A 22,402-nucleotide genomic window follows, 5' to 3' on the forward strand; every position below is an offset into this window, starting at 1 on the left:
AATGACGTCATGGCGGGAGTAAAATGGAAATGGTTGGGACCATCTCAAATTCTGTGGAACGGTCATGATTGTTCAGCTTCTCGTGAATGGCAAATATTTGGCTCAGTATGCACGCGCAGGATGCAGCTACACAGGCTAGGCGTATGGCCTAAAGAACACAAAACATAGTCCGTTCGCTAGATACATAACTTTTCATTTTGGTCGCGTAGCAGGCACCGTCATAAAAAAGTAGCAACTCGGGCGACTGCTAGCGCGCCGTTATAACTTGACATTGCTGTGCCCCCGGCCTGCACCAGAAGCGCGGAAAAATACCATCGCGGGTTGTGTGCTTGCAACGTTGCACCTGCGTTGCCGTGACGCCCACAGCAGCCCGCGGGTGTCCCGTGTCGGCAACCGGAGACTGTACACGAATTTCGCGGCCAGCCGAGGGAGAGGGCACCCTTATCTGGTCGCGCGCGTTCCCCCGAGCGGCTGCCTCAGACAGTCTGGCACCAGCATGTCACACGGAGCACTCGCTTGGCTTTTGCTCGTGGGCGCGGCACTGGGCTCGCCATCGTGCCACATCTCGAGCCGCAACACGACTGCTTCGGTGACTTGCGCAGAGTTCGGCAGCGCCGTGGACTTCGAGCACTTCATCCAGCGGCCCTTGTCGCGGCCCACGCTCTCGTTCGTGCTGCGGGACAGTCGTCTAGAGCGGTTGCCCGCGGGCGCCTTTACGGATGTCAGCGCCACTTCACTCGAGCTCAACAATGTCACCGTGGAGACGTTCGAGTTTGCCGAGGAGGACAATCCGTTCGCCGGACTCCGCTCCTCTGTGGAGAATGTCACGTTCAGTGGTCACAGCAGCTTGCCTCCATCATGGGCCATTCTGGCCGACATGCAAAGTCTGCGTGCCTTGACCGTTGTCGATGCGGCCGGACCACTCAACCTGACACGTGATTTCGGCCTGCTGCCCAGCGGAATGCGCCACGTGACCGTCGACTCTGCCCATGTGGGATACCTGGATGACTTCTGGCTGGCGGCGCTCGCCAACCTTGAGAGCGTGGTGCTACGCAACACAGATGTGTCCGAGCTCAAGCGCTCCATTGTGGCCCGGCCCGCGGCGGTGCTTCGGAACCTTGACCTGTCGTAAGTGGCTCCAGCGCAATCGGTCGCCGACGATAAGGTGCCGCTCGAGTGCCCGCGTTGCTCGCCGCATGTGCATTCTCACTAAAGAAAAATATGTGTAGCATTTTGCCTACCATCCTGTTCGCACCAGACTTGAGCCGCGGATGGGACACAGTTTGCAATTGCCATTGGCGTTTCTTTATAGACACCGGGCTCTCAAAAGCACAATTAGCTGGTTTACGGAGACTAAAACTGTGATTTAAATTTGCCCAAGTAGCGATATCAGAACTTTGATGCATGGTGCATACTCTGCTTCTTGGCCATGGTTACAGAACTGTACATCATCATCATTATCATAATTTATTTACCCTTAAGGGCCTCTAGTAGGGCACTACATAAGGGGGAGAAGGGCAATCGTCAGTAATAAACAAAGGCCATTTATACATAAAAGATATCGTCAAGACAAAAATAACATGAACGTAAGAACAAAAAGTAGCATATGTAAGCGTAGTCAGCTGGGCTAGTTGGTTGTGATTAGCATTATCAAACGTCGTTCCAACGCACAAATAAACACGGACGAGAAGTGAAAGACAACAAGAACGTCGGATGCTTGTTGTCTTTATCTTCTCGTCCGTGTTTATTTGTGCGCTGGAGCGACGTTTCAAAATGCTAACATATGTAATTTAGGCAACACCATCTATCTATGCAACTGGAAAAAATGATTGGTTAAAAGTGTTAGTCGAACTATGTAATCATTGTATGGTTCAAAATTAAACAGATGACGCGAAGCCCGATGTGGTGGAAGAAGTACTTTTTCACGTAGGCCCGCAAAATCATAGAACAGATTATGGAAAAACCGCAGTCGTGAAATACTGCGACGTGATTCTAATGTGGAATGATTAGCCTTATTTAGAAGGTTGAACAATTAAACACATGACGTGAAGCCCGATGTGGTGGAAAAAGTAGTTTTTCACGTAGGCCCGCGAAATCATAGAACAGCTTATGGAAAAACCACAGTCGTGAAATACTGCGACGTGATGCTAATGTGGGATGTTATTATATCACTTACGTTATAGCGATAGCCTTATTTAGAAACAATAAAGCCTTATTTTGAACTGCTTCTAAGGTCAAATAATTTTGGTGAGGGTTCCGTACTGAGGTGGCATAACATATGCCGTGCGCTGCACTTTCATGATGAATGCGGTAGCTACCAATTCGCCCAACTTTCAGTATTTTAGTACGTACACACGTATCGTACGAAAGTTTACAACCGGGGGCTGGCTAGGAGGATTGTCTGATAAATCCAAGCTATTTAGTAGCGCCAGCTACAAGTTGTAATGTATGATTAGACCAATTAATGTACTTGTGTAAACAAATCACTCCAGGGCACTTGTAGGATGTAACTTGTTCAATATTAACCGAGTTTAAGTATATTGGTGGGTGATGGTAGTGCGCTTGCGTGATACCTGCACGTTAAGCTGCATGGGCCACACCATTCTTCTCTAGCCATTAAGTCTTTCTAAAGCATTGTTAAGAGAAGAAATGCGAGGGTACAGTCGTCTGGGCGAAAAGACGGGTGGTTAATGTGACACTGTACGGAGGATGTTTTATGAAAATTAAAAACTACAACAGGCGCTTGCGGTACGCCAGAGATTACTCTACTAAATGCAGAGTTAACACTTCCCATTACTGCGTGCTGCCAATGGTCTCTAAGGAATCGGGAAATTCAGGATAGGATAAATGGGCCTGTGCGAAGGCGCCCGAGTCTTTGTTGAGGAACCCTGTCAAACGCTTTTTAAAAGCCGGAGTGTATTACGTCAGTTCGGAAAAAAAGGATCTAGGTTGAAGAGGAAGCTTCAGCTAGGGCAAAACTCCGATGCCGCCTATTCAAATACATAATACGCAGAAACGCTTTTCTAGGATGACGACTTGGGCGATTTTAATGAAATTTGTTGCACTTGAGAGAAGGTAAATTCTAGCGACGGTTGGAAGCGGAATTTCGATTTAAGGCATTTTTAAAGGAATTTTCAAAAATTCAGAAGTTTGGAAAAAATAGACGCACGACGTTTACAGATTCGTAGCTCTGCACCAAAACAGATATCGCAGTTCTGTAAACTGCATTCATTATAGAGCACGCGAAGCGGACTAAAATGATATGTCAATTTATATCTTACATGAAATTATTACATTGTTTACAAGGGTTTTGCAAAAGCTCCACTAATATATTACTAATTTTTAGAGCCATGTGTAATATTACAATTTACAGAATTGTGGTATCATTTATCATTGCTGAGTTAGAGTTGTAAAAGTGTTTCATTTTCTGAAAATTGGCGAATTAAATTTTATAAAAGATTTAATGACCTAAATAAAAAATTCGCAACCCACTAGATTTAACGTTTTTTTCTTTTAATTGCAACACACCTCATCAAATTTGGTGCCAAGAAGAACGATTTCTCCTTTCCCATGCATTTAAATAAGAGCCCCCGAGCTTCCTGTTGAGTGTAATTAAGCTCGAATATCTTTCTCCTCATTGAATTGGCCGGAATCCAAGCTGGTTACTAAAAACAGCATTACTGCCACGATGTCATCCGACGTGTGAATAAATTATGCGCTGCAAGAGCTTACAGGCGATGCAGGTTAATAAGAGTGGGCGATAATTTGAAGGGTTTGTGCGGTCGCCACACCTGAATACTTGTACAACTTTGCTCATTTTCCATTCTCCATGGATGAACAACGACAAAATAATTTCCAGGTAGCTGCTGGTTATTAGCTTTGTGCCGTTCCTTATATTAGTGATAATATTATCTGGTCAAAGAACACTAGAATTTTTAATGTTATCAATTTGGTTGATACCTCTGAAGTATTACTAATGGCAGATATTTGAGAGCAGTTTGGGGTGAGGAGAAAGGAAATATCAGGGGATTTCATGAATGAAGACACGAGCACTGTGAATTTGTCACCGCGGAGCAAAGATCAGAAAAAACAGGTAAACTATCAGGGTAACACATGAATATAGCATATTAGGCATAACTTTTCGGCATTAAGTGGCAGAATTTCTGAGTATTTACACGAAGAAAACTGAGTAAATCCTGATGAAAAAATTTTGCTGTAATCCTGTTAACATTCTGTTGCATTCATGAAGTATCTGGAAATATTAATCCCACTGGGAAATGGAGTTCTCGTGTTGGGCAGATCGGTAGGGGTGCTTTTTTTTCTTTAATAGCTCCCATAAAGAATTTGTAAACCATGGCTTACCAGTGTCATCACGGATGCGAACGAGCAGCACATGCTTCTCGGGAAGTGATGCATGTTGTTGCTGGAAAATCAACCAGTTTTCTTTGACTGTCCAAGAAGCGGCAGAATGATTAAACTGCGGGAAAACATTTCGAGTTCGTTCCTTTGTGAAAATGGACTTTGTTGTAAATTTGACGGTTGTTGACTTTGTATCTTCATTTACAGGTTAAACAGCAGTATGCCTATTGACAAAACCCCGTATTCCTCATAACTGCTACATCCAATAAAATCATGTGACATATGGGAAAAACGGGTTTTTGTGTGCGATCATATAAGTTTCATATCGGACTATTGGGTACGGAAGTTACATGGCATATAGATTTTTCAATAGGTATGTTATGGTCACAAAGGCCACAAATGCATTGAAGGAATTGTGTAAGTTCCGGCTTGGATGTAGAGGTGGGTTATGTAGAGGGTGTTAGCAGCACGAGGCGACACAGTCACTGAGTCAGGTTGAACGTGAAGGTCAAAAAGATTTCTGCAATTACGGAATTTCTACAGTTTTATTATTCCAGTGAATGTGAGGAAAGTTGAAATCTTTGAGTAGCAAATTCGATCGTGGAAATTTGAAGCACATGTCTAACAGCAGGGAGCTCAAATCGGCTGCAAATGAATTATCACAATCTGATGGGCGGTAACAAGTACTAAGTATACTTCTGCTACAGGGAAGCGATAATTTAATACAAAGGATTTCATGCACAAGTAAAATTCATTCAGCATTAATCATTTTTCAATGATCTCTCACTTTAATTTTACATTCAAGCAAAGTACAAGTGACAGAAGCTGATTTCTTTATGTGTACACTGTTACCAACAGTACACACATATTGGGCACGCAAAATCATTGCATTTCTGTATGTTGTGGTCCCCACTGTGACTGTCACAAAGATAGTCGCATACACAAATGCATTCGTATCTCCTAACTGTGACGAGGTTTACATTCGCCGCTATCATTTCTCACTTTCCAAGCTATTAAACTCGATTTCACCCTTATAATACCCAAGGTGTATTTTCCGTAGGAAATTTGTTTTGTATTAGTAATATTAAATTCAACAAAAACTCATTTATTAAAATTCTCCGACGCCGAAAGACAGACTCGAAAGTATCATGAATAAATCATAGCCAACGTATTTTCATGATCCGCTGCGACATTGCGTGCGCGTTGCCCGGTCTCCTTGCAGAAAAGTGCCGAAAACGTGATGTTACCCTCCGACGCAGACGTAAGTAGTGCACTGACGATTGTGGGCTCAGATGCAACCAGCGATTCTTGTTGCTGACCTCCCGTCCTCGTACGCGCAGTGACATTGCATTTGGAGGCTGTTCTCCACCTGCTTAGCATGCCAATTCCATTTACGTTATCTTTAGCCCCGATATACTTAGCCAGGGGTTTTGAAGCCAGGGGTCTTGAAGCATTTTTTTCTTAGCCGGTGTCTCGACCCTCTTAGAAAGACCAAGAACCGCTCACGAATTTTCTTACTGCAAGCAGTAAAAATATCGCACCACAGGCGCAGGTGTGAGCAGCCTATCACACTGCACAAGCCTGTTCACGCATCTTCACAAATAAAAGTACCTATAACTCTGATACCTTCAAGCTCAACGCACACGCCACTTAAACATGTAGATGTTTAGGAAACCGTTCTTAAACCCTTTAGATGCCACCTGTAATGTTCTAAGTATTAATTATTTCCTCAAACCACGGAGAATAGTCTCGATGGCGCTCTGCGCAAATTGCCATATGAAGCATATCTTAAAGAGCCATGTTTCTTTGTGAGCATTGCTATGTTGCTGCTTTGCTACTGTAACTTATTTGTGGGACCGGACAAGGACAGACAACACAAGGGCGCAGTGTTGTCTGTCCTTGTCCCGTCGTTTAGCGCTCCTCCAAATAAGTTTACCGACGAGCTCAGTTTTCAACCTTTTCTACTTTTTCGTTCAGCAAGTTTGTTTCGCATCCTTTTAACGTTTGGCTGTCTTGCCATTGTATATTGATTGCTTAACACATTTTTCAGTTCATGTCATGTTTCGTCAAGATGTCGCGTTCTGCGTTATTTATTGCTCAATTTGCACATAATTTATTTGGTGATTTATTACCGATATTGCTGTATGATGGACGGAAAATATTACGATGATGATGCGAGGCTTATTCGGGTGTCGAAAGGCAGCCAGAAGCGCAGCGGCAGCACGATGAGCTCAGCGGGATTGATGAACTGCCCCCGAGTGGCTGCGGTACATGCCGATATTCTTTAGAAAATAAATGAAAGAATGGTCGACAGTTAACTTTATGTATAGGAAATGCATTTAGTCATTCGCAGGCAACACGCAGTTAACGCTCAGACCTATTATTTCAGTAATAAAAGCGCTAAGAATATCGCCAGCATTTTCTAGGCCATCTTTCGCTCGAATCATAACCAAATCATCATCATCATCAGCCTATATTTTATGTCCACTACAGGACGAAGATCTGTCTCTCCGATCTCCAATTACCCCTGTCTTGCGCTAGCGTATTCCAACTTGCGCCTGCAAATTTCCTAACTTCATCGTCCCACCTGGTTTTCTGCTGTCCTCGACTGCGGTTCACTTCTCTTGGTATCCATTCTGTAACGCTAATGGTCCATCGGTTATCCAACCTACGCATTACATGGCCTGCCCAGCTCCATTTCTTCCGCTTAATGTCAACTAGAATATCGGCTATCCCCGTTTGTTCTCTGATCCACACCGCTCTCTTCATGTCTATTAACGTTAGTGCTAAGATTTTTCGTTCCATTGCTCTTTGTGCGGTCCTTAACTTCTTCTCGAGCTTCTTTGTTAACCTCCAAGTTTCTGCCCCATATGTTAGCACCGGTAGAATTAATAGAATTTTTGTACTTGTTTTGTATGTAAACTTATTCGTGTACCACGCTGCTAAGATCTTGTTTAAGATCGGAGTATTTATAAATAAAATGTTAAAAAATAAAATGATTGTACACTTTTTTTACGAAACTGGTAAGCTCCCAGTCAGGATTTGGCAATGCCTGACGTGTGCACTCCAACCCAATTTTATTCTTCTGTGAATTTCTATCACATGATAAAAGTCCCCTGCGACTAATTGACCTAGATAAACGTACTTCTTTAGAGACTCTAAAGGCTGACTGGCGATCCTGAATTCTTGTTCCCTTGCCAGGCTATTGAACATTATCTTTGTCTTCTGCATATTCATCTTCAACCCAATTCTTACACTTTCTCGATTAAGGTCCTCAATCATTTGTTGTAATTCGTCTCCATTGTTGCTGAATAGGACAATGTCGCTGCAAACCGAAGGTTGCTTAGATATTCGCCGTTGATCCTCACTCCTGAGCCTTCCCAGTCTAAGAGCTTGAATACTTCTTGTAAGCATGCAGTGAATACCATTGGAGAGATTGTGTCTCCTTGCCTGACCCCTTTCTTGATAGGTAACTTTCTACTTTTCTTGTGGAGAACCAAGGCAGCTGTGGAATCCTTGTAGATGTTCGCTAAGATATTCACGTATGCCTCCTGTACTCCTTGATTACGCAATGCCTCTATGACTGCTGGTATCTCTACTGAATCAAATGCCTTTTCATAATCTATGAAGGCCATATACAGAGGTTGATTGTACTCCGCAGATTTCTCGATTACCTGATTGATGACAGGGATATAATCCATCGTAGAATATCCGTTCCTGAAGCCAGCCTGTTCTCTTGGTTGGCTGAAGTCAAGTGTTGCCCTCAGTCCATAGGCGCCGACTACGGGGGAGGCTTCGGGGCTCGAGCCCCCTCCGGAATTTTCCGGGAAAGGCTGAGCCCCCCCCCCCCCCCCCCCCCCCCCCGCCCTTAAAATGTCATTACCGGAGTTCTGTTACCCACATAATTTGAGGATTCTCTTGCGTTGCCTCCACATTTTCACTTTTGTTGTGGCTAAAAGCTTCCGGCACCATTGTTGACGCGGGCGTGCACGGCTTTCAATTTATACTTTCGCTTTATTTCGGAAAATCCTGACAATAGGAGGACAAGCACATTAGAAGCACCAGCGGCGGCCACCTCATCCGTGTTTCCTGACTTTAATTTTTTTTAAATTTCCGCTGAGAACACCACTCACAGACACAATATATTGAAATATATACACAGGACAACGTTTATTATATTTTTTTAAGAGAAGGAGGTAGCCAACTAGATGGGTAGCCTATACCTAGAGAATGAATATGTTGATCTATGTTCACCTCACTTCAAATTACTTTGCGTGCTTTTTTGACCCTGAAAAAAACCTGCAGACTTCAGTGACCCCTTCGGCAGAGTCTTCTATCAACGGCGTGTGAAAAGCACGTGAGTAATATGTGTCTCAATATTGATTCTCTTTCCAGTAGGCAATGCTAATGACTAGCGACAAAATACAAGAAAAAAAGCTCTTCGAATTATTTACAACATTTACGCGTTGGAGAACGAACTCTTGCATGCAGAGGCCATAAATATTGGGTGTTTCAGCAAACACTTTCAAAACGTTTTAAAGGTTGCCTGTGGCGGGTAGTACAATTCTAGTTCATGAGCTAGTCTACTGGAAGAGGTGGACATTACTTGCACAAAAAATTGAAACGCTTAATCAACTAATAAAAAAATAACCAATTAGGTTCTTAACATATATTAACTTATGGCCCGTGTTGCAATTTACAAATTCTAGCCGTGGAATTCGCAAGGCGGATGCACTAGGAACTAATTCTCAGGATGACACCAGTTTCGAGATATTAATTCCCGAACATTGCGGAGAAATGCATTCGCGTTCCAGTTACTTTTGCGCTTACCCGCCGTGGTTGTTTTGTGGCTATGGTGTTGAACTGCTAAGCATGAGGTCTTCGGGATCAAATCACGGCTACGGCGGCTGCATTTCGATGGGGCCAAATGCTAGAACACCCGTATACTTAGATTTAGAGGCACGTTAAAGAACCCCAGGTGGTCTAAATTATTCCAGAGTCCTCCACTACGGCGTGCCTCATAATCAGATCGTGGTTTTGGCACGTAAAATCTCATAATTTGTTCTTTTCATACTTTTGTGCTTGGATGCATAAAACGTTTTGTTGAGAAAGTGACTGGCACGCCAATGTATTTCTCCGCAAAGTTAAGAGAATTAATATCTCGACACTGGTGTCAGCCTGAGATTTAGTTCAAAGTGGATCCGCACTCCACTAGAATTTGCAAATTGCAAAATGGGCCATAAGGTAATTAGCTAAAAACTTAATAGTTTAATTTTGTTAACTTGTCAATTATGTATTTCAATTTTTTTGTGCAAGTAATGCCCGCCTCTTCGAGTAGACGAGCTCATGAACTAGAATTGTACTATCTGCCACAGGCCACCTTTAAAAATTTTGGAAACTGTTCGCTGAAACACCTTGTATATAGAATTCACTCAGTAACCGAAATGATGCCAAGCCGGATTCACTCAAAATCAGAATAGAAGTCTAGAAGTCATGCGCAGCAGCGCTCATACTCGGACTCAAAGTACTAAAAAAATAAAAAAGAGTGCAGTTTGGCCGGGAAGGCGAAGCAGTATTAGTGATAGCGAAGTAGAAGACAATTACACGAAGGAAGATTCTTACCGTGTAAATCCGTGTAAAGATCGCACCCGTGTAAGGGGCGCACCCATAACTCGACAGCCAATATTAAAAAAAAAAGACATCCTACCGAGAAGCAATCGCGTTCCGTGTGCTCATTCTGATCAGGCTCAACAGCGAATTGTCGCGCGCAGCGTACTTTCGCGCGTCGCTATTGGATGTCGAGAGGAGGCGATCGCGCAGGTTTACGGCAGATTTCATACTCGTAGTTGGAAAAATGAGGCCCAATGGCCTGGTCCCAGGAAAGGCTCGTCAAAATCGCGACCGAAAAGTGTGGCCCTTACACTAGTATATACGTTATAGTGGCCATATAAATTGTAGTAAACATTAACCTAAAATTAAAATAGTAAGCATAGTGGACATAGCAAGCACGGACCATGTAAACCTGTAAATACCTCACTGGATGACCTCGAGCACTTGCTTTCGCTACGCAAGCATTTGGAACCGTTCGCTTCCGGCAGCAGAGGCGAATGGTTCGTACAGCCGCGCGATTCACCGCAACTCTGAAAATTAGATTCACCATCATTATCTGCATACTTTTATGTCCACTACTGACGACCTCTGTGAGTGATCTGCGATGACCTCTGTCTCTTAACTCTGCAACACTATGGGCGCAGAAAGCAGTAGCGCACCCAGGATCTCTGCCGGGAGGGTTGACAGTTTGCCAATACCATCTAAACAGCACTAATTTCGATTTCTGCGCTGGAAATTGTCAAACGATGCGCTTTTTGCGAGTGTGCAGACGATTGCGCGTCTTACATCTTAGTTGCAGTACTCAAATGCGTAAGGAAAGAAATGGGGTTAAACAAAGGGGGGGTTAGAACCCCCGAATTTCCCAGAAAGACAGCCCGGCAAGGAAGACAGCGCGCATGAAGTTAGCAGCCATCCCTGGTCGCTCTTTACCATTGCACCCACCAATGATTACCAACAATTAGATATGGCACGCGGGCCCTACAAGTGTCAGCCGCGCACAGTCATTCACAGCTACGGTAGGGCTACAGGAGCTGACGCGTGCTCTCCTTCCCATTCGCGTTTGATTACGTGACGCACAACTAACCTCAATATGGAGTGCGTGGGCAGATAATGCCAATCAAGCCGCCATCCCTGTTGGCTCACTGTAACGTGCTTTTTCCCGCAGCCACAGGGTATGGGTCGCTCATGCATATGGCTTTTGGATTTAATGCGGAACATCACGGCGACGACAACCGCGACAATTTGCCTGGAGTGTCGATATAACTGATTGCGCCGTAAAGCTGGACAGAGAAAATTGTTAGCAGAGGGTGTATATATATATATATATATATATATATATATATATATATGCATACAATATGAAGGGTATCGCGCCAGACCCGACGGTATATTCGAAAAAGGAAAAAAAACACGAACGTTTATGGCATATTTACTGACTGACGTTTCAGCCGGAGGACCGGCCGAAACGTCAGTCAGTAAATATGCCATAAACGTTCGTCTTTTTTTCCTTTTTTGAATATATATATATATATATATATATATATATATATATATATATATATATATATACACACAAGGGTAGGTTTCGGAAATCTGGTCGGGCCCCAGCCCCCCCGGAAAAATGAAAACTTGCCGCCTATGCCTGATTCTATTAGAACTTATCTTGGTGAATATTTTATACAATACTGAAAGCAAGCTAATGGGTCTATAATTCCTCAATTCTTTAACGTCTCCGTTCTTATGAATTAGTATAATGTTGGCTTTCTTCCAGCTCTCTGGTACACTTGAAGTTGTGAGGCATTGCGTATAAAGGGCCGCAAGCTTTTCAAGCATGATATCTCCTCCATCTTTGATGAAATCTACTGTTATTCCATCTTCTCCAGCAGCTTTTCCCCTGGTCATGTCTTTCAAGGCCCTTCTAACTTCATCGCTATTTATAGAAGGAGACTGTGTATCCGGTTCATGACTATTTCGAATGAAAGTAGCTTGGCTCTTTTGGGCACTGTACAGCTCAGTGTAGAATTCTTCCGCTGCTTTTATTATGTCATGGAAATTGCTGATTATATTACCATGCTTATCTTTCAGTGCATACATCTTGCCTTGTCCTATGCCAAGCTTTCTTTTTACTGATTTAATGCTGCGTCCATATTTTACGGCTTCCTCAATCTTTCCCATGGTATAATTTCGAATATCCCTTACTTTCTTCTTTTTGATCAGTTTTGACAGTTCAGAGAATTCTATCTGATCTCTTCAGTTGGACATTTTCATCTTCTGTCGTTTCTTTATTAGGTCTTTTGTTTCTTGGGAGAGCTTACCTACTGGTTGCCTTGGTGCCTTACCTCCCTCTTCAATTGCTTCTTCTGAGATCAACCTAGTTACGGTTTCATTCATTACTTCTATGTTGTCTTTATCTTCATTTTCTAAAGCTGCAAATTTGTTTGCGACCACCGGCCTGAATTTGTCTGCTTTCACCCTTACTGCGTCTAGGTTCGCCTGTTTCCACTAATTTCACTCTTTCTCTCTTCAAATTGAGAGAAATCTTAGACCTCACTAACCTATGGTCACTGCACTTAACCTTACCTAACACTTCTACATCCTGCACTATGCTTGAATCGGCAGAGAGTATGAAATCTATTTCATTCCTCGTTTCTCCATTAGGGCTTTTCCAGGTCCACTTCCTGTTGCTGCGCTTCCTGAAGAAGGTATTCATTATTCGGAGCCTATTCCTTTCCGCGAATTCTACTAACATCTCTCCTCTTGCATTCCTAGAATCTATGCCCTAGTGCCAATTGCTTTAATTTTGTGCTTCAATGCAAAAAGCGACGTTTTGTTAAGAACCAAACTGGAACGCCAATGTATTTCTCCGCGAAGTTCGGGAATTAATATATCTAAACTGGTGTCATCCCGAGAATTCGTTCCAAGTGGATCCGCCTTGCGAACTCCACGGCTACAATTTGTAAATTGCAATATAGGCCATCAGACAATTAGTTAAAAACTTCATTAGTGAATTTCTGTTGATTATTCGATTATGCATTTCAATATTTCGTGCAAGTAATGTCCGCCTCTTCGAGTAGACCATCTCATTAACCAGAATTGGGCTATCTGCCACAGACAACCTTAAATAAATTTTGAAAGTGTTCGCTGAAACACCCTGTATAAAACCCTGCGCATACACGAAGTTACTCGGAACTAGAACGCCAAGGCAAACGCTTAAGGCGCTCCGCATTGCTATGCGTGCATTCACTCCGCGAAAGATCGTATGCTACGCTCAAGCGTAGGAGGCCTCGATTCCCAGCGCCGCCGTCCAGGGTGGAGACAACCCCGCTGGCGCCGCCATATTGAGTCACACGAGCTGAGACTCAGCTACGCTTGCGTTCATAAATAGTGTTATTCGCGGCGCACTTCCAAGTGCTTTGCCTTGATGAGGGTTTCTTTATCGGTATCGCATCTGCACATCTTTATAACCAATAGCCGTTAACTCGTCGAAGGTCCAAGACGTAAATGTATGGCGCCGGGAACATGCCCCAAGTTGCCTAATTCAATTTACATTTAACATGCCGTGTGTGTGCTTGAAATACACACTATTTTTTATTTATTTTTTTTGCGCTTCGATGCTTGGTATATAAGGTTTGCGACCCCCTGTGTGTGGAAGTTTTTCTTTTTCGCTGATGTATTTTGGTTTACACGTCACGCCTCCTTTACCGTAGCCAGCCACTCGCGCACGGCGGTTAGTTTCCCTTGCGTTGCGCGTGCTCTTCGCGTTCGTTGCAATTATTTGACGATATCTACGCGCAATTTTGCTTTTTTTTGCCCACAAAACTGTGTGCTGACAGGATTAAGCTGGTGTAAAAATAACTGCGATGTGAAAATAAAGTTTACTTAGTGCTGTAGAGAAACATGTAACGTAACTTGTCTGTGTCAAGCTTGCGTAGTACACACAAGAAACCAAACGATGCACAAGATACATTTACTTATAATGTCTAGTACAATCAATCATGAAAGAGATATGTACATGAAAAATTATATGTACTGTGTGGCGCCTGAAGGTTATGTTGAAAGACGAGATAAAAAAAAATTCGCAAGGTAGGCTCGACACACATTTCGGGATAGTGAGAGTTTTTTTTTTAATTTATTCATTACATGGGGGGGGGGGGTTCAAGTGAGTATATCAACCTTATTACACACAATATAAATCGAAAACAAGAATGCAAACAAGAAACCGCAACCGCGGGTAATATTAATCAAGATATCCTGCCAGAATGCATCAGCTACCATCGAATACGTCGCATCAGCCAAACACATCGATGGCGAGTACAGAACATTTTATAAATAACCATTAGAACACTGATAACTACATTGAAAAAATAAACAACACTGCATACATATCGCGTACAAAAACGGTAAATGAAACTAAGACAGTCAAATACAGATTAGCAATGTTTTTCACTTCGAAAATATAGTCCATGATGATGTAGGGCTGTTGACTTTAACAGACGGCGCCCATCCTGTCGATTTCCCTCGTACTGGTCCTCTTCAAAGTGTTTCTAAGTACAAGTAAAACAACAAAAGTGATTATTGATATGAAAAGTTGCCTTGTAAATACAGAGAACCCATTACAGTGCTTAAAAATAAATTTTCGCAGAAGTAATGCTGTATTACCTCGCTTCACACGTTTCGAAGAAATGCACAGGCTACAACAGACACCATGCCAGAAAGCGCCGAAACATTTTGGTCCCATGATGCCCCTTAACTCTACTATACCTGGGCATACCGTGCGCAGGCATTTAAAGACCGTCACAGTACCCACTACGATCGGGAATGAGCACGAATGACCATCGGCTTACGAGCACCACGCTACAAATATATTCGTCTAAAAACTCAGCTATATAACGTAACAACCTGAGATCCGCAAGATATCTGCTGAGAATAGAGAAAATCACAATGCTTCGCTTGCTACGTACACAACAGCCGCTCTCCCCAAAAGAAGCACTGCGTTCTTTAGTCCCAAATAACCAGTAGCGAAAAAAGAAACTGAGGGAAAAAAAAAAGAAACAAGAGACACACGATGTGTGCTTCCCGTGAAAAAGTAAAATAGGTGGTTTACATGACGATTTGTAGCTCATGTAAGGCTATTTCGCGGCGAAGCATTTTCGTCAGTTCTTAAAATAAGGGTACTACTCGCATAGACTGCGCTGATCAAAACGGCAAAAGCCTATGCGACGCGCGCTCGCAAACCATAGGCTACTCAGCATCGGTGCAGTGCTTAGTTCGTGAGCGAACGTAGGTACGTGAGTGAGGATCAGAGAATACTTTCTTATTTATGAAAAACACGATGCGATAGTGTAAACTTTCTTGACACTTACCTCGCAAATGTAGGAGCTATCCGTTGCCTTCCAGTGATACCGCTTTACTTGGGCTTCCCATCTCTTCGCTCTGGGTCCCGGGGGAAGCGTAAACAACGAAGCCCTTTACGCGTCGATCCGGTGCACTTGGGAACACAACAGCCCGTCATGTCGACTCGATGCACTTGACAAGCTTGTCATTCATGCGGCTGAACACTGTCCAGCAAGTAGAAGCGTCAGCGAAGCATCCGCGAGCACTGTGTCTCGAACTAAGCACCGGCACCAAGCACTCGCAACCGCTCGCTGTGACTCAAGATGGCGTCGCAGCGAGAAAGCGGCGGCGCGGGTGCGGTCAAAGGATGGCACCACCCTGAACGGCGGCGCTGGCATCGAGGCACCCTACTCAAGCGGTGTAGGCAGCGCCACGGCCGAGAAAGGAGCGCGAAAGAGAGGAGAAACGAGGCGGAGAGAGTCGCTGCTTTGCGAAGGGGCTTTGCTTATCACGGGCAGACGGGCAGGGGAGAGGGGAAAGAGTGTGGCGCGGGTGCCTGCTCTTCTGTTGTTGTGACGTCATGCGCGTCGGATATGCGATGACCGCAGAGGCGCTTGTGTCATCGTAGTGTGGAGCCGTATGAAAAAAAAATTATGATTTCTTAATGTATGCAGCCCGCGTATGCAGCCTAAACAGCTTCGCCGGTAATCCGTCTCGATGAATGTTGCGGTCCCACGATTTCTTTCTTCGCAGTACGTAACGCAACAAAACGCTAACATCCAAATTGGTGAAAGATTTCTCCAAGTCTGATTATGCAGCAATCCTAGATTACCTAGACCTCCGTTAAAGTAGAATAGCTGGCTGGCACATTTTTACACTGAAGTGAACAGTAGAAACGACAAGAGGCACACACTAAACTTGTGTACTTCAAGTGTCCCTTGTCATTTGCGCGGTTCACTTCAATGTAAATGCCTGTTATTAGCTTTAAAGAACTAGCGTCGAAACTACCAATCCTAAGGCTACCTACTTTTCACATGGTCTATCACTTTTTTTTAGAATAACCTTACGAATATATGTGGTTACCTACAGGAATGCAGCGATAAAATAACCAGATTTTGGTTATTTCTCGCTTAATAACACATGCAACTGATAGAGCAGACCAGCTTAATCTCTAGATGCTTGATTGATTGAGAATGATTTCATTTATTTACCCTAAGGGCTGAGATACCGGCATTACATAGGGGGATAACAACAGTAAACTTGTTAAAACATTAAGAATCTTCAAAAAATGGGTGATAGGCATGAAATACAAAGCACAAATAAAGCACACAATTTTTCAACATTAAGGAAATACAGTGCGTCTGATAGTAGCATGTAGTAATGATTATATAATGCAATAATGCAAGATCGTACTACAACACTATTGCCATAATACAGTCCAAAGGCAGTATGGCACGTGACTAAGTAAAAAAAAAATCGGACGCATGGGTGGTATAAAAGATAAGCTACTATGGCAGGTTTGTTCATTAAGGTAGGTTCGAGCAGATTGGAAAGAAGATTGCGTTGGCATCGGATTGCGGAAGGGCGTTTCACTCACTTATTGATGAGGCTAAAAGTGAGTGTAGGCAGGTTTTAGCCCGACGGAAGAGTGGTCACTATGGGTTGAGATGTGGAATGGTGGTGGAAAGAATTGGAGGGAAAGGGTCTGTCACTGAAATAAAGACAGTTAATCGCGAATATTTTCTGCGTATTGCGGGAGGTAAATTTAGTGCCATATGTTCTTTGTATAGTGTGATAACGAGAATAAGGGGACGATATTAATCTAGCAGCTTTAGTTTGAATTGATCCCAACATGTCAGTAAGGTAAGCTTGAGGGCGGTGCCATAATTTAAAAGCGTATTCTAATGATAGTTTAATTAGCGAGTTATATGCCCCAAGTTTAGTGTCTCAATTAGAAACGCGTAGGCGGCGCTTTATAACACCAAGCTTTTCAAATAGTGTGATAGTGAATAATTCTACATGATCGTTACATTTTAAAATATAATTGAAAAGAACTGATTATTTAATCGTCCAATCTGTTTCAATCGCAAAATTGGTAATTGTGTGTTTTTTAGCAAATACGTTGATACCGGCAAAACATTTACCATGTTTAGTATTCTCGGTGTTACTTTTCATCTGCGATTTGCTGCGCCATTCTAAAAGTGTAGTGAAGGCAGACTGCCGGATTGCTGTTTGTGTTTTCTTTAGATAGTTCGCAATCTGCAAAAAGACGTATGAAATACCGCATGTTAGTCGATATATCATTTATATAGATTAAAAATAACAGCGGTCGAAAACTGATCCTTTTGGTACTCCCGACTTGACTCGCGTGTGGCGGGATACGTAGTGTTTGATTTTAAGTCTTAAATGTATCAGTTAGGAAGCGCTTAATGTACATTAATGTTTTTTTTTCTAGCCGCAGAGTGCGTATTTTTGTTAATATACGTTGGTGAGGAACGCGATCAAATGCCTTAGAGAAGTCAATAAAAAAGTCTCAGTTTCGCCCGAAAGGCGAAGCATCGATTGCGATAGCAAATTAGTAGAGAGCTATACGAAGCAAGGATAGTAGTTTATTGGGCCGTATAAATTTGTAAACATTCGCTAACTAAATAGACAAGCACGGTGTTACGCGCGCACAGGTAAACAAGAACACATCCCACTCGATGACCGCGTAAACTCGCTGTGATAACACCGGAGTGACAAAGCGTGCCAGCAGCAGCGGGCAAATTGACCTTCGCGCTGTCTCTCGTCTCGGTTCAACGCGAACTAAGCATCGAAAGCACAGCGCATACGAAGCTACGGCACTCAGCGCATGCACTTTGTCCCCATCGCTTACGGCGCCCGCGCGTCTATGCTGTGAGCAGCAGCCGACCGTGGCAGAACGCCGTCGCCTCGCCCCCGTGCCTCGCGCGCACTTCCTCCCTCGCGTGCGCTACATTGAGCTGCGATTGCCGGATCACCCTCCTACGCTTTCACACAGCGTGCGGCGCGCGGAGACAATTTTACCGCCGTTGGACTTTATACGGTACCTCACGGCGACGGCAACGCCGACGGCAGAAATGCGCTTAGAGTGTCCATAAAATTAGTATCGCAATAAAATTGCATCGATGAAAATCACCCATTTATGCAGTTGTGTAAATCGGTTACTATAGCTCAAACAACTGGATCTTACAAGATCGCCCTTTCCGTAAGCCGTGTTGGTTTTCAAAAAGTGATTTATTCATTTAAATATGAGGCATTATGCGACTGTATATGATATGTTCGAGTCGCTTGCAGCAAATGGATTTACTTATATATTCAGGTACTCAAGGCCGTGAGGCGTTAGAGAGAGGAGTGGTAGTGTGAACAATAAAAAAGTATAAGAGCAGATACGCAATTTTCTTCAGTTGTAAACTTGAAGGACGCAGGTGCTGCGAGGGAAACGACGGATTCCAGTAGATGCTGGTTTTTCTAACAAAGGATTCGTAATAATTACGTTTAGAACGGCAATTCGCAGCTGATGGTCAACGTGCAATGATGCGTAGTTACGGGCGGTGAACAAAAGTTGTTTCAAGTTTTATTTGAAATAATTAATTTTGTGAAACACGTCTTGCAAGAAGGTAAGGAAGATACAAAGTTTCTTTTTATCTGTGAAACAGTGAGAGAATGGAGCAAATAATTAGAGAGAATGAAGTGTGCAGAACGATTCTGAAGTGATTCTAGGGAGGTGATTAGGAAGGTGATTGCTGATTCTAGGGAGGTGATTACTGAGGGGATCCCAGACTTACTTGGCATACTCTACCTTGGATCGGACTAAGGTCTTCTATAGTAGCAATTGTAAGGATACTGGGGCTTTGGAAAAGTTCCGGAGAAGGAAACCAAGCGTGTGGTTAACGTTGTTAGTAATTCATTAGACATGCAAGTTTCACGAAAGATCATTAGTGATGTGAACGCTTAGATGTAAGAGACATAGACGGTAATTATAAGCGAAGTGCTTTTCTCAAGATTTGACGCAAGGAATGTTCCAGTCATCGGAAAGACACCTAGTGTCCAGTGACTGCTGGGGTATTAGTGATAAAAGGTAAGATGAATTATCTGACGGTTGCTTCAAAAGGTTTGCGCCGGTATCATCAGGTCCACGGGAAGTCGTGCATGGTAGCCTCACCATTGAGCGTGCTACTCCCGTTTTTTTTTGTTTTGTTTTTTGTTTTGTTTTGTTTTTTTATCGGGGTAGCTGGAAACTCGTGCGGTATTGCTTGAATTTGAAGCATCATTGTTTGCAACGGCAACTCGTCCGAGAAAACTGAAGCAAAATGCTGATAAATCCGCTTCCACTGGATCAGCAAACTGTCACATTCTTCAAATCTTTTTGTAGACTTTAAAAGCTATGAAGGCGTTCTACATGTGGTACTTGAAAAGTTGGAGTTCCGTTGATCCTGATGAAATACCGAATGCGTGCCTGCACCACTATGCTGAACCAATAGAACATATTCTATCCGATGTGTTCGGATTATGTTTTACTGAAGCCTTTTTTCGGATTAATTTAATCCTCGGTCGACTGTAAGCTGTTAAATGCCGACCAACTTTATTAACACCACGTCGCCGAGTTTTGGAACACTTTGTGTCCAACATGGCTATAGAAAACATTTTGTGGGACCGCAACATTCATGTGGGGACGGATTACCCGCGAAGCGCTTTAGGCAGCATATATGGAGTTGTTTGTTCTTTCTCCTTAAAGTTCATTAAGTCTCTTTAAATTGATAATCGGCGATGAGGAAGCAGGAGACATGGTAGAGGTAACAAACCTTGAAGATATATTGCAACAAAAACATTTACACAGTCAAATGCAGTTCGCAAAAGAACACTGATGCAAAACATAAGTAAACAGCGCTTTACTCTTCCAGTTTTTCCCAAGTTAAAGCCTAGGCTAGCTCTCACTACTTAAGTCCAACCGAGTCTCACTGTTCTACCACCAAGTGGGTACAGCCCAGACTAGCGTTGCATCGTACAGAGTCTTACTGATCTATGAGTTTAGTGATTACAGCCTAGACTGAGGAGACTCTTATAGCTCGGAGAGGAAGGGGCCATTGCCCCTCCTGCAGAAGCAGTTGCCAATGAGAGAACTGTTAAGCCACAACCCAAAGGGATTGGCTTACTCTTAAATGTATTGCAAAACAACACCGTTATCCACCAACTCCGTTTCCTTCTCCTATTTGCACGTAGTCAGTGACGGCCTCAGCAGCAGACACGCACAATTTATTGTTAGGCCAACCTTGTCGGCGTCTCTAGCCAGCACCGTGTACCGCAGTCCCACTCAAGGTTTGCCCGCGTGGACCTATTATGACCATCAGCGCCAACATAGTGCGCGCAAGACCGCGTTCTCCGAATTCGTTCTCCGCACCGCGCCCACCTGGCACCCGACACCCTCAAAAACAGAAACCTTGAAATAATTGATAGACACCGATGCTCTCGTCGCGAGGCCATTGCAGAAATTCAGAGTAGGCTATGCAGGTATAACGGCCCGTTAGACATTAGGTATGGATAACTCAATCTCTCAGGCTGCTGCAGCTTCTGTCGTAAAGCGTTGGGAAAAGCAATGGAACGCATTATGGTGAACCTCACCGACTCCCTTGTTTAGACAATGTCCACACAATTCACTCAGTGGATTCAAATTGCTAATAAAGTCAAAACTGAGGGACAGGTGCCTGTTCTACCACAGAGTCAACCTAGTCAAGTGTCGACCGTGCTACCATTGACTAACAACGATGTTGCAAACCGATCAACTTCTGAGAAAGATGACCACACCTGCCTTTCAGACACAGATGTGATGGAAAATCAAGATGTAGAAATGGACCCCTGGTCATTTAGACAAAAAAATCAAGATCACCGGTAGACAAAAAAATCTAGCTCTCTCACCAGCTCAAGACTCAACTCTAAGTACACGAGCGAAACTCCTACTAAGAAGTATTTCTTAAAAGAGAGCGTTTTAGACAAAGCGGTCTCTGCTGCTCAGCTTTCTTCACCATAGGAAGCTTAACAGGAATTCAGTGGAACTGTCATTCCGTACTTTCCGCTGCAACAGATTTATTACATCTTGCTTCTAAATATTCTCCAGATATTATTATTTTACAGGAAACTTTGCTTGCTGCTGATAAAAAATTTCATCCAAAAAAATTCCCGATGCTTTCGATTGGATCGCCTTTCCCGAGGCAGTGGTTTAGCTTTCTTTGTGTCAGCAAAGATATGCCATAAAGCTACGATAGCACATCAGATAATGTGACCAGAATGTGAGATGTTAGTATTGGATATAACGCTTCCTGGTTTCTCCAGGAAGCGTTATTTTCTCTAGTTAACACGTACTTCCCTGCTGGGGTACAAGATACCCGTTATCTCGATACCACTCTTGCTTATAGTCAGAAAAACGTCACACTAGTAGGCGACTTTAATTCTCACCATGTATCGTGGAGTTTCCGACCATATACTTGTGGCAAACGGTTGTGGGATTGAACTTTATCAAATCATTTCTCCTGTTTAAGTTCAGGAGTACATACTTTCGTTCGCGGTCAGTCACGCAGTGTTGCCAGATTGGACGAGACGACGTAGCCCATAGCTAGAGAAATCGTAGCCTAAATGTAGCCAAACACAAAAAAGAGCGAAACATTCGTAGCCAAATATAGCCGTTTTTATTTGCAGTTTTATCTGTATAAATATTTTCACATTTGACTACGGCAATCCTTTTTTGCACAACGCGTCGTAACAAAATGTTCGTGCTGCCGTGGACCACGACCCTTGACCTGAACAACAGCGACATCACGCTTGCACACAGAACACTTTTTAGTTGGCCTCGGAAGTTCTCAAGTTCCAGCGAATCCCTGCAGAGGGCGAAATAGCAGTGCTTTTATTTTAAGAAAGATAGTACTAACTGGTTATTTCTAGTTATTTGCAGTAATATTAACCGAACACTGCGTTTAGCTGTCATGAACGCAAAAAAAAATGTTCAGCATCATCGACCTCTCAAGTGACCTCATCCTAAAGCGTAGAAAAAGTTCAGCTTTCCAGCGGTCTGCTACGGCGAGGCGCC

At 43.4% G+C, this 22,402-nt stretch overlaps 1 protein-coding gene across 1 annotated transcript in view; it reads left to right on the top strand.

Annotated features, from left to right (window-relative positions):
- Nucleotides 1–452: 452 nt before the first annotated feature.
- Nucleotides 453–22,402, top strand: part of LOC119455327 (leucine-rich repeat and immunoglobulin-like domain-containing nogo receptor-interacting protein 3) — a 616,024-nt gene continuing 594,074 nt past the window's right edge. Inside the window, exon 1 of the mRNA XM_037716719.2 lies at nucleotides 453–1,128. Within this exon, the coding sequence (XP_037572647.1) occupies nucleotides 497–1,128 (632 nt within the window). The 5' untranslated portion in view covers nucleotides 453–496. The remainder of the gene's footprint in view (nucleotides 1,129–22,402) is intronic.

This window comes from Dermacentor silvarum, chromosome 6, assembly GCF_013339745.2.
Source record: "Dermacentor silvarum isolate Dsil-2018 chromosome 6, BIME_Dsil_1.4, whole genome shotgun sequence".
Classification (NCBI taxonomy): Eukaryota; Metazoa; Arthropoda; class Arachnida; order Ixodida; family Ixodidae; genus Dermacentor; species Dermacentor silvarum.